The sequence below is a fragment of the Vanellus vanellus genome (assembly GCF_965231255.1).
Source record: "Vanellus vanellus genome assembly, chromosome: 25".
NCBI classification, from domain to species: domain Eukaryota; kingdom Metazoa; phylum Chordata; class Aves; order Charadriiformes; family Charadriidae; genus Vanellus; species Vanellus vanellus.
The window spans coordinates 5,118,700-5,130,865 of NC_138930.1; the positions used below are offsets into that span (position 1 = coordinate 5,118,700).

A 12,166-nucleotide genomic window follows, 5' to 3' on the forward strand; every position below is an offset into this window, starting at 1 on the left:
GAGCACATCACTCAGGACTGCATCCAGGCGGGTCTGGAGAACCTCCAGAGAAGGGCACTCCCCCCCTCCCTGGGCAGCCTGTGCCAGTGCTCTGCCACCTGAACCGTAAAGAAGTGTTTCCGTGTATTTGAACGGAACTTCCTGTGTTCCAACTTGTGCCCATTGCCCCTCGTCCTGTCACTGGGAACCACTGAAGAGAGCCTGGCTCCATCCTCCTTCAACCCACCCTTTAGCTACTTGTAAGCATTAATAAGGTCTCCCCTCAGCCTTCTCTTCTCCAGGCTAAAGCGTCCCAGTGCTCTCAGCCTTCCTCATACAGGAGATGCTCCAATCCCTCAGTCATCTTAGTTGCCCTACGCTGGACCCTCTCCAGCAGTTCCCTGTCCCTCTTGAACTGGGGAGCCCCGAACTGGACACAGCATTCCAGTTGTGGCCATCTTGGAGCCTGTGACAGCCGATAGCTCCTGCTCTCCTTCCAACCACCCTCGCAGAGCAGCCCCTGTGCTTCAGCCACCCGGCCGGGGCTGCTGGAGGCTCTGCCCCCCCCGAAAAACTGCCCTGAGCCCCCTCCTGCCATGCTGGGCTCTGGAAAGCCAAAGGGCCGGGGGAGCAGGGTGGCAGCGCTGGAGGATGCACGGAGAGCCCCGGGAGGGACAGGGGCACCCTGGGCTGGTGGCACCAGGGCCTGTGGTCCGCATTAGCCAAGTGACCCTCATTAGCTAAGTGACCCTCATTAGCCAAATGACCGTCATTAGCCAAGTGATTCTCATTAGCCGAGCGGGGCTCCAGTGCCAGAGAGGGACCCGCACCGCTCTGCAGGGCTGGCTGGAGCGGGGGGCTGGCTGAGCAAGGGGTGCCCGGGAGGGTGAAGGGTATATGGGGCGGGGGGTGGCTGCATTGGGTAGCCGTGTGCCCACCTTTCCGTGGGAGCCTGGTGCCACCTGGTGGCCACGGCCCGAGGTGTGCGGCTTTCGCTGGTGCTGGCCCCACGGCAACCGGGCGAGCCGGGGATGCTCGGGGATGCTCGGGGAGCCGGGGATGCTCTCGGGCAGCGACCTGCTCAGCCCCTCAGCTGATTCTGTGTCCCATGCCAGCCGGTGCAAATAAATCAAACCGCACCAACAGATGTCTTTGCAACGACCAGAGCTGGCCCCAAAAAGCACTCCGGGAGTAGAGCCTGTGCTGAAGAGGAGCGGAAACACCACACCGACAGCCTGCCCAGGGCTTGCTCAGGAAGTTTTTAGTAGCCTCCCAGGGCAGGGAGATGGTGGGGAGACACCTGAGCAGAGCTTGGTGGTGGCTTCCCCAGGGTTTTCCTCCGGGGGGTTTCCTGAGCCCCAGCACGGCTGGGACACGGGCACTTTTTCTTGCGGTGAACTGCCCTGGGCACCCTACGGTCACCAACCCTGGGCACTGCCCCGTGACATGCTGGGTCACGACAACACCTGAGAAAAACTTTGATTAAAAAAAAAAAAAAAACCAAACACAAACCAACCCACCCAAACCCATCATCCAGGGCTCGGAGAAGAGTGGGCGGAGGGGTTTGCAGGCAGGAAACTCTTCCAGCTGGAGCATCCCAGCCTGCCGTTCTGTTTGGGGTGGCAAGGCTGACCCCCGGGTCAGCGGGGTCTGGGGGCTGCGGGGAAACGGGCTGGGGTGAGTTGATTCCATCTTGTGGCAGAAATGCATGAGGGGCACCACTGCTTCCTAAATGACAGGATATACCACCACCCACTGTCTTTGAAATAAATCAACTGTCCCCTATCGATGGGGCACAGCCCAACCCCGAGAGCCGGTGGGGGTGGCATTCCCAGTCCCTCTCCTATAGCTGGGGCAGAGCCAGCCCTGTCCTGGCCCCTGTGGCTGGGGTGGGGGAAGAGTGCTGCCCACCCCTCTCCTCCAGCAGCTATAGATGGGGACGTCCCCAGTCCTCTTCCCTATAGCTGAGGCCCAGCCAATGTCTCAGTCCTTATAGCTGGGAAGGGAGGTCCCAGCTCCTTCCCCTATAGTCAAGGAATACCTATGCCCCAGCCCCTATAGCTTGAGGGGACAGGGTTCTCACCCCTTGTCCTATAGCCTGGGTCTGACTTCATCCCAGCCCCTATGGGAAGGGCTCCCAGGTCCCCTCTCTATAGTGGGCTCTGGCTGTGTCCTGCCTTTTACACCCATAGGGGAGTCTCAGCCCCCTCTGTTATAGATGGGGCACGCTTATACTTCTGCCCCTATAAGCTGGGGGGAAGGTGTCTCAGCTCCCCTCCCCTAGAGCAGGGGCATACCTATACTCCAGCCCCTATAGCCGGGGGGGTCACAGACACCTCCCCTAGAGCAGGGGCATACCTATACTCCAGACCCTATAGCCAAGAGGGGGTCACAGCTCCCTTCCCTATAGCAGGAGCACACCTATACCCCAGCCCCTATAGACAGGGGGGTCTCAGACCCCTCCCCTCTAGCCAGGGCACACCAGTACACCAGCCCCTGTAGCTGGGGGGGTCACAGACCCCTCCTCTATCCCCTATAGCCAAGGGGGGGGTCACAGACACCCTCCGCCCCAGCCCCTACAGCCAGGCCTCTCCGCTCCCAGCTGCCCGCGGCGGACCCGTCCCGTCTCCCCCCGTCCCCCCCCTCCCCGGGGGAGGGCGCTCGGGGGCCGCGGTCCCGCCGGTCCCGCCCGCCATGTTTCCCGGCAGCCCGCCCTGTCCGCCGCCCGTCTGAGCCTCTCGGCGGCCGCCCCGGCCCGGCCCGGCCCGGCGGCCGCCCGCCCGCCTCCGCCGCCGGTGAGTGGGGCCCGCTGCGGCCCAGCGCCCCGGCCCGGCCCGGGCCTGCCCGCCGCCGAGTAGGCCGCAAAGCCTCGGCCTCGATTTACAGCGCGGGCGGGGAGCGGGGCGCAGGGCCCGGCGCGGGGGGGGGGGCGGGCGGCTCGGGGGCAAGGCCGACCTTCCACCGGGCAGCGAGGCCGGAGTGCGATGGGACGGACGGGTGGCCCGCGGCCTTCGGTGGGTTAGGCGATTCGGCCCTGCCCGGGGGACAGGGCAGGGCAGCGGGAGAGGGAGCCGAGCGGTTTCCCCCCCCCCCCCGCGGTTCTTCATTTTAGTTGGTTTTTTAGGGGGCAAAGCTGCGTGCCGCCGGGCTCCTGCTGCAGGTTGCCCCTGGGCTAGTGGCTAAGGGAATGCTGAACTGGTCCGGAGTCTCAAGCAGTCGTCACCTTCTCTCTCCAGGGACGCTCCGGATCAGAAGCAACTCCTGAAAATCTGTCCATGCGTGGCAGTGGCTACCGTCCGGTTACCTCCGTGGGGATTCAGCCCAACAGGTCTGCTCCCAGAGGGTCCGGTGGCTGCTGGTGCCGAAGGAGAGGTTGGTGTGGGCCGGGAAGGATTCCCGGCCTGGTGATGGGAACGCCGGCCTGAACCTGCGATTCACCGATCCGTATCGCCCAGCTGAGGACAAGGAGGGATAAACCACAGCTGATCCACTTCCACCCCACGAGAGCGCTTCTGGGAGGGTAATTATTTCTTCTTCCCCTCGTTTTATTCCCTCGGCGGAGCAAGTTTTGTAGGAGGGTGAAAGAAAGCGGCGGAGTTAGCTGTGAAGCGGTGGATACTTTGTGCATCCCACAAAGGGGATCGCTGCTGGGGACTCCTGGCAGCAACGCTGCGTCTTTGCACCCGAGCTGGAGCCGTGGTCCTGTGAACATCCGCTCCCCCTTGCCCTCTGTCAAAGCTGGACCGGCCACGGCCGCGTTGTTCACACACATCTCGATTGGTGGTTGTTGTTGCTGTGAGTTGTTGGTTATGGTTCTGGTTTAAAGGAGTGCGGTGCAGTTTGGCCGTGTAAATGCTACACAATGTGTGGCTGGAAGGGGTCAGTTCCCGGGTCTGGAGGCAACTGCATGTGATCCAGAGAGAAATTAGTAAGATTAATTTTAAAAGTAGGTGTCACTGTGTCTGCTGCTTCCCCCAGGAAGGCGTTCCGGAATCACATCTTACTGCTAGAAAGAAACCTTATCCTTATTTCCAGCTGAACTATGCTAACGTTCCCCTTATCCACCAGCATACGTTGGGAAATACAGGAGTATGTCAAAACTGAGTGTCAGTGGGGTTTTTTTGCATCGCTTACATCATCTTCCTGCGAACTAAAAAAGTGAAACGGGCTTGAAATGAAAACGCTGGCTGTTTGAGTGGCATTCTTTGTTTCGGTGTTTGCGGGAGTCATTAGCGGCGCTGCGATGGCACCTCTTGTTACCGTTGGAGAGCGGATTGCTCAGGTCCAACGCGCGCGTCCTCACCAGGAGTTTAGGGAGCCTCATGGTGCGAGGAGTGGGTGCTGGGGGTTCCTGTCGGCGTTTCAGCCTCCTGGCAGCTGAGCTCTGGGTGGCTCAAGGCTGCAGGACCCGGATGCCCTGGCTGCTTACGAGCCCTGGGTGTCCGGTGCTGAAGGGACTCGGGTCGCCTTATTGTGCACGTGCAGGAACCGGCCTCCCTCGGGATCCTTTGTGCTCCTTCCTCATCAGCTGCAGCCTACAATGAACCAGCGCTCCGGCCCTAACAGCTGTCTCGTGTTTATTCCTGTTTGTAGCTTGGCGCCTTGGAGGAGAGAGGATGGCTCAGGAGACAAACCAAACCCAGGTGCCTCTGCTGTGTACCACAGGCTGTGGATTTTATGGCAGCCCCCGGACCAACGGGATGTGCTCCGTTTGCTATAAGGAGTTTCTGCAGAGACAGCAGAGCAGTGACCGGATAAGCCCCCCAGGTAGAGGATTTTTGTCCATGAAATCTATCTTAAATGGGTGCCTGGATACAAACTGTGTTTGGTACTGGTACTGGCCACCGGCAGATTTACTCCCTCCTGGAAAACTCTTGTCTTTCCCTTTTTGTGTAAACCCGAGCCTCTAAATCAAAGATCCGAGCCTTTGAACACTTCTGTTCCCCATAAGGGGTCAGTTGTTTTCTTCCCAGTCCCAGCCGTTTGTGAAGCCCCATCCCAGTCAGCACCTTCCAGGAAACTGTAAAACTTCACTTGCGCTAACAGCGGCCCGGATTTTTAGCTATTACCTGCTCCTTGAGTTACATGCTGGCTGCTGGGAACCATGACGGATCCCTGAAACGAAATTTTCTTTGGGAAGAATTTGGCTGTTTGGGTTTGCATAATTTTTTTTCTCTTAACAGGGTTGACAATCAAAAGCAATGAAATGAAAGGTTTGTTTCCTGCAGCTAAGCAGGGCTGACATAGCACCCAGCTGGGAGGCTCTGTGCAGCTCGGTGCACAGAAAGGATGCTCTTTCCATCATTAGCAGGATTTTCTTTTGCTGAGAGGCTGTGCAGATGCCCCATGCCCGGCCTGTGCAATACCAGTGAGAAATGCCTTCTAGAGATCTTCCGCAGCTTTGTTCCTGAGTGTAATAATGGCTTTCCTTGAATTACCCACCCAAAATATATATTAGGAACACAGCTCATCCCGACAAAGGGTTTTTCTAAAGACCCCGACTTAGATCCTCGGCTGACATAAACCAACGTGTTTCTGTCGGTCAGTTTCTTTCAGCGGATGAGGATCTGCTTCTTGTACCTTGGAGAAGTTGCAAAATAATGTTGGGTTCAAGGTATGTGGGTAACTGCGGCACTTTCATTTGTACTGATAGGAGAATATTTATGCTGATGCGGCGTTTGCTTTGCGATGCTGAGGAAGAGAAGGTGGATCAAAGCATGACGGAGGTGTCATGGGTGACTGATGTCAGATTTTACCAGATGTTAAAAAAACCCACACAGTAATGGAAGGCATTCAGCACAATAACTCCTGCGAATAAACCCTCGTTCCTCTAAAAGGAGCTCGCAGATCCTCAGAGCTGAACAGATCTCCGTAAACGAGACCTGCAGTTCTCAGGAAGACGAGCAGCTAATTTCAGAGGATGTTGTGATCGTGGTACAAAGAGTCATTCCTGATCTAATGTAAGACTAGCTGCACTGGGTCACGGTGAGGTCCATCCAGCCCTGATATGTTGTCCCCTCAGAGACCTATGCACAAATTTGGAGGGGAGAGTGTACGAACAGGGGATCTAGGAGTGATCCCAACTGGAGTGTGCCCTTCTGGTAGGGAGCTGAAAGCGCTCATCCTGCTTTCTCCTTGGCTGTCAAGCACCCGACGAACTTGCTGACATTTTTAAGAGTTTACCAAGACTGTGGTCTTCTTTTGTAGCGCCCAGTGGTTCCAACAGCAGCCCCATGGCTTCGGATTCAGTTGCAGGGCAACGCGCAGAGGAAGACTCCACGCCTGAGGATGCAAAAGCCAGGTAGGGGCATAGTCTGTGGGGGGCGGGGAGGATCCACAGCCGTGCTAAAAACCAGCCCTGGGACGCAAGGGGTAGGCTCTCATCCTTTGTATGGTCAACAGGATCTGTAAGGCGGGCTGGATCAAACACTGTTCATTGTGACTCTGGTTTATGTGGAAGGCTGAGATGTCCCTGATGAGGACTGATGCGTAGAGTCGCGTATCAGAGGGTCAGTAGTAAATTAAAACCTGTAGTGAACTAAGTGGTGCCCTGGTTGTTGTGGAGGCAGTGCACCTTGTCTGTCACGAGCCGTCCTAAACTGCTGGGCTTCAACTCAGCCCTAAGTGAAAGCAGCTGGTGATGATCCAGCCTGGAAGCTGTGACAGGAGGATTAGGGACCTTGGTCACGTTTGATAGGAAGGCAGATAGTACTGCATCGAGCTCTACCATTGCATTACAGTCCGGACTCATAACTCTGTTTCCCTGTCCCTGGACTTATTTGGATGGGCTGTTGCCTTGGGTTTGAGATATAATTGGGTGGAAAAGAAAACTGAGATCATCACAGATTCATTCGGTTTATGTCTGTGAAGGACTGATCCCAAATCTCAATGGGAGTTGGCCTGCTGTACTCCCGAGCGACCTCTGAGTATAATGAAATTAACTTTATGGGCTGAAAATCTCCCCCACATAACTGTTCATCAAAAGAAAACACTTGTGTTTAACCTGTGGTTGGTTGGTTGGTTTGTTTGTTTGTTGCAAACGCTCCCAGTGCTCAGACTCCTGTGACCCATCAGATGACGGCCATGAGCATATCCAGAGAAGAAAACAGCAGTGAGACAGAAGAACTCAAGAGAGAAGAAGCCTCATCAGCATCTTCCTCATCAGGTAGATGGTTTGGCCTTTGCACGAGTCTGAATGACACTGATCTTGCAAGTGGATTTGAGCAGCAGGTACAATACTGGCCACTAACTCCGGGGGACGGTTGTTACCTCCCGGCAGTAAAGGTGCACCTACGGGAGAGCTAAGGAGAAAACAGTTTGTCTGTTTCCGGAGACCGGGAGGAGAGAAAACGCTGTGCCTGAGGGCAGGCCGATAGAGATTGCTTTGTGGGCTGAGGGCTGAGTAGCTGCCAGCCCTCGACTCGCTGGCAGGAGGATAATCTTCCATGACGCCTATCCTAGTGAATGGCAGAAAGCCCGGAGCGTCCCACAGCCTGCTGCACGGCTGTTGTTGGCTGCATTTCCCTGCCAGCTCCCGAGGGAGGAAAGGAGACGGATCCAGTGTAGTCTTGGGAGAGAGGAGAGGTGTTTGTGACGGTGCCCCAGGGCAGCTGCTGGCCTGGTTGGTGTCATCCTGTGTGATGGGAGGCATACCTGCCCCTCGGAGGGGATCGTTAACGCTGTCGCTTTGTTTGCAAAGTGGGTACCTTGAAGTGATAGAGGAGCACGGGTGTCGTTGCCCAGTGGAGTACGTCCTCCAGTGGATGAGGCAGAGGGTGAGCTGTTATGTTGCAGCCGAGCCGTAACCAAGCGACATTGCATTGGAGACACCCTCCTTTAGTTCAACTGACAGTTTGCTTGCATTCAAAGCTAAAAAAAACCCCAAGAGTTGTCGGTTGCTAAAAAAAAACAGGCTCTAGTCATCGCACATGACTGTGCATTCTGGATTTGGTAATCCTGGGCCTGCGAGCCCAGGAGACAATTTACAGCAGGCAGGAGAGAGACTACCTGGTGAAAGAGAGGCTTGGAAGAACCTGCCCTTTTCTGCTGGTTGTGGGATTTTTAGAAAGTCGTTTAGGGTGAGGTCCGCAAAGCTATCTCTGCCTCTGACAGTCTTCTGTCATCTCTCTGACTCTGCCTCCTTCGCCTGATCTTCGGAGCAGGCTGCACTGCAGGTGTGTATCTGCTAGCAGTTGGAGCTCCTCCCTCCTGTTGACTTCTCTGGCCTGCTTAGGTACTGTAGGAAATCCTGCTAAGCATCAGTGACCTTTAACAATCTGGATTTCAGAGCTGTTTTCCTTTTGGTAGATTAGAGACAGCGATGAGTATCCGTGTAAAGCATTCTGAGACCTACATATGAGGAACACTTACATAAGAGTCAGCAAAAATAATTAGTAGTACTTACAAGGGGTTAACTTTTTTTTTTTTTCCCCCTCTGTGAAGATTAACTATAGGCTCAGCTGTGCAGCTGAGTTACTGTACATCAGCTAAGCGGTAGTGACTATCCAGGCGCATGCTAAACCTATGGCGAGCACCAGGTAATTCTGCTCAGTATTACCTTTTTTCAGCAGGAGGGAAACGGCATCCCGTTACCTTACGTATGCCTTAGCTAAACTGTAATATGGCCTTGGTGTTTCTGAGCCTTGGACTTCGGGAATTTGAAACAGAGAGAAAACGTGAGGCCGTGTGGGGTGTAGGATCTCGGTGGAACGAGGCAAATCTCACAGTTTGGGGTATGTCGGCCAGGGCAGCGTGCGCACACAGGTGTCTGGCACAGACCCAGCGTCGCAGGGCCTCGAGCAGCTCCTGCAATAAACCGCATGTGTTGCTTGGTTTATCAAGAAGGGTAGGAAAACTCTTGCCTCTGTTTCAGGTACCCTGCTTGAAATATCCCAGAACACGGCGGAGGGCAAGGCAGCTTCAGAAAAACCGAAACAGAAGAAGAATCGCTGCTTCACTTGTCGGAAGAAGATAGGGCTAACTGGTAAGACCCTGGCTGTGGGGAAAGCTTGTCTGTAGCCTAAATAGTCTGGTTTCATCGCTCTGCGGGCAGATCTCCTTGTGCTGTGATACTGCCTGGATTCGGAGGGTCCGTGTGGGTCAGTGGTTGGAGGCAGCCCTCCAAAAAGTCCTTTTTGGACCAAAAAGTCCAGCAAAGACGTGGTGCTGCGGGGGAGATGGGAGGGGAGCTCCGACTTGCGAACAGTCCGAGGCAGTAGCCTGGGGAATGAGCCCCATGAGGGTCCCTGCCAGCCCTTGGGTGCAGGATTGTGAAACTGGATGGAGCGCTGCCTCTCGGGTTATTTCTGCTGCTTGACAAAAGCTGCTTGTAGAAGCAGAGGCAGTGCTCCCTGCGGATCTAATTCTGCTCCTGTTCAAGTCAGCAGTAAAGTTTTCGTAATAGTGACATGAACTGAGTTAGACCCAGCCTGAAAATCCCACTCCAACACTCGTCCCATTTGTTAAAGTTGCTTGGCTTCTGCCATTAGCTTCCCGAGAGCAGGATGGTTCTCAGCGTTCGGCCTGTAGAGCTGAAGAGAGAGAGGTGCTGAGATCATGCCAGGTGACTGGTACCAATGGGAAAACTGCCCCTGGAAAGTGAAGCAATTAACTTGGCTGTGGTTTGTTCATAAAAACATCATTCCCCTAAATTGACTCTGGCATTTAGTGTTTCCCTGGAAAAAGTTAACTCCAGAGCCATGCAGGTCACGCCGTTCTAGCGGAGCGCTTGCCTCTTTAGCCGCCTCGGTGCGGTCAGCAGCCGGGGACCTGCACGCACGCTTCTGGGTTCATCCACGTCAGCTGCTTCAGCAGCGTCCGGCCCCGGAGCTTTGCTCAACGCCTGGTCCTGTGGAGCCTGAGCTCGCCGGGAGGTTTGAGGGTGCTGTCATAGAATAAGTGGGGGTTTATAAGCCCGGGACTGGGCAGGGTACTCTGTGGCCTGCCTTCAGAGCTGCAGGGAGGATTGTTTTCCTGGATGAGTGTTTCCTTAAGAGCTTCAAACCGTGAGAAGTTTCCTCTCCTTTGGGAAACGAATTGCAGAGAAATCCTGTGAATTCAGGGCGTTTAGGATAAAAGGAGTTTTCTGAAATAGGAATAAGCTGGCACCTTGCAGCAAGGTGTTTGTGGTCTTTACAGCCTGTAGTTGGAAAGATGTGAAAGGGGAGAGCGTGATTCACTGCCAGTGTGACGGGGAGCTGAGCTGCTGTCCTGTAGCGCAACCCCCCTCCCTGCTCCCTGCCTCAGTTTCCCAGCGTGCTGTGATAACGGTAGCACTTCTGAACAGCATTGTCGCCAAATGAAGTGACTAAATGATGAATTTTGAAGCCCAAATAGCTCGACAGCGATCCTAACGAAGGTGAAGGTTTTGCTGCTCGCTGGCTTACTCTTGGTCAGTCCAGATGTTGCTGCGTGACTCCCAGGGAGCCAGGCTGGCTCGGAGGGCTCAGCTCCAGCTCAGGCTGCCTGCTCGCTGCCTGGGGAGCTTGGTCTGGACTGACAATCTGGCGCTCTGCAGTCCCCTGCATGTCCCTTGTCCCCCGGGGAGCGCGGAGAGCAGCTGCTCTGGGAACGTTTCCCACCACCGTGACAGCTGGGGCTGCCCAGAGCACGCGTGTGCTCACGGGAGCAGCTAAGCCAGAGGAAACTGAAGAGCAACCTGTGGTTTTTCCCCCACACGGAGACTCCCTTTGGCCTGTCAGGGACAGCGGCCCCCTCCCTCGTCTGACCTTCTTTTCTGCGGTGGAGTTTCCTGGCCTGGCAGGAAAGAGCAAGGGCCCTGCTGCCTTCCCGCCTGGCTGGACGAGGACTGACGCGGCTTTGTCTCTCTGCTCTTCCTCCCTCCAGGCTTCGACTGCCGCTGCGGGAACCTGTTCTGTGCCATTCACCGGTACTCTGACATGCACGCCTGCCCCTACGACTACAAGGCAGAGGCCGCCGAGAAGATCCGTAAGGAGAACCCCATCGTCATCGCTGAGAAAATCCAGAAGTTGTGAAGGGGCTGAGCAGCTCAAACTGCAGCCAGGTGGCCTGGTGCTCCTCCCCTTCCTCCCAGCCTTCCTCCTCTTCCTCCCAGCTCCGTTGGTGGTGTAATGGGGATTCCAGCAGCACACACAAACCACCATCTGGACTTGGGCACTCCTCGCACCTCTTTGGCAGACAGTTGCCGTTCCTTCTCTCCCTTCCTGCCCATCCGAAAGCCACAACTCAGCCGATCCCTTCTCGCCTAGCTTCCCAAAGGAAAAGGGACAGTCCTGCCCCACCATTCCTGTGCTGAGACCTTCAGACTTGTCTTCCGCCGGGGTGGTTTGCGCGGTGTGGGCAGCAGGGCTCTGCTGGGCAGCCTTTCCCTTCAGCCGGCAGCTCCGAGTCCTGCAAACCGCCTGGGACTCGCAGCTGGAGCCTGTGAGGTGCCGCTGGACTTCGTTCCCTCTGCCCTTCCATCTCTTTGTGGTGGATGTAAAACTGGGAACTGGGGAATCCCGGCAGCAAGGCTGCCCTCTGCTCCTCGAGAGGTGTTTGGTCTCAGATGCAAAAAAGAGGATTCTGTAGTTTGAACACCCCAAATACCCCTCCCCTCCCTTTGAGACGCTGTTGTTGAAGCACCAGGATGGTTAAGCAGCAGAGCACTGGCACAGTAAAGTTATTTTGTGGCTTAAAATGACGCAGATGCGCTCCCGCTGCAGGTCAGGACCTTTAGGAAAGTACCGCTCGCTGCCTCGTGCCTCTCACCATGGGGAGGGAGCCAGCCTGCCGGGCTTGCCGTGTCCAGGGATGCGGTTGGGCTGTGGGACACCCTTGCACCAGCATCCCGCGCTTCAACACCCCCTGAATAACCGCTGGTCGCTTCCCAAGCGAGGTTTGTTGTAACACAGTGGCACCTGCGCCTCTCCTCTCCCCTCCACTCCCTCCCTTCTGCCTTACACGATTCTTTCTCGTCAGGGTTGTGAACAAAGCTCAGATTGCCGAACCTCCGCTTCCTTTCCTGTCCCTGCGCGCAGGCGGACGGCGGGGACCCTTCCTTGCTCATACTGGGTGAGAGCCTTTCTCCTCTCTGAGCGCGTTGGCTCGGGAAGTCCACCCAACCGCCGTGCTCTCCCGCCTCACTGCTTGTCCCCACGGGAGGAAGAGGCAGAGCCAGATCCAGAACTCTCCGAAAGCTGGAGAGAGGGATTTGGGATACAGGGAA

At 56.0% G+C, this 12,166-nt stretch overlaps 1 protein-coding gene across 1 annotated transcript; it reads left to right on the forward strand.

The window, feature by feature from the left end:
• Positions 1-2,656: 2,656 nt before the first annotated feature.
• Positions 2,657-11,947, forward strand: LOC309681683 (AN1-type zinc finger protein 5-like). The gene is made up of 7 exons (XM_082495599.1): positions 2,657-2,774; positions 3,216-3,499; positions 4,573-4,746; positions 6,187-6,280; positions 7,029-7,144; positions 8,852-8,962; positions 10,825-11,947. The coding sequence occupies exons 3-7, from the start codon at positions 4,596-4,598 to the stop codon at positions 10,971-10,973; spliced, it is 621 nt and encodes a 206-aa protein (XP_082351725.1). The 5' UTR covers positions 2,657-2,774; positions 3,216-3,499; positions 4,573-4,595; the 3' UTR covers positions 10,974-11,947.
• Positions 11,948-12,166: the final 219 nt, after the last annotated feature.

What these genes read in the sequence shown, in the direction of transcription:
- LOC309681683 (XM_082495599.1), top strand. Translation starts at nt 4,596, where the DNA reads ATGGCTCAGGAGACAAACCAAACCCAGGTGCCTCTGCTGTGTACCACA. An exon ending in TGACCGGATAAGCCCCCCAG is followed by an intron (nt 4,747 to 6,186) that starts GTAGAGGATTTT and finishes CTTCTTTTGTAG; the next exon opens with CGCCCAGTGGTTCCAACAGC. An exon ending in GAAGAAGATAGGGCTAACTG is followed by an intron (nt 8,963 to 10,824) that starts GTAAGACCCTGG and finishes TCCTCCCTCCAG; the next exon opens with GCTTCGACTGCCGCTGCGGG.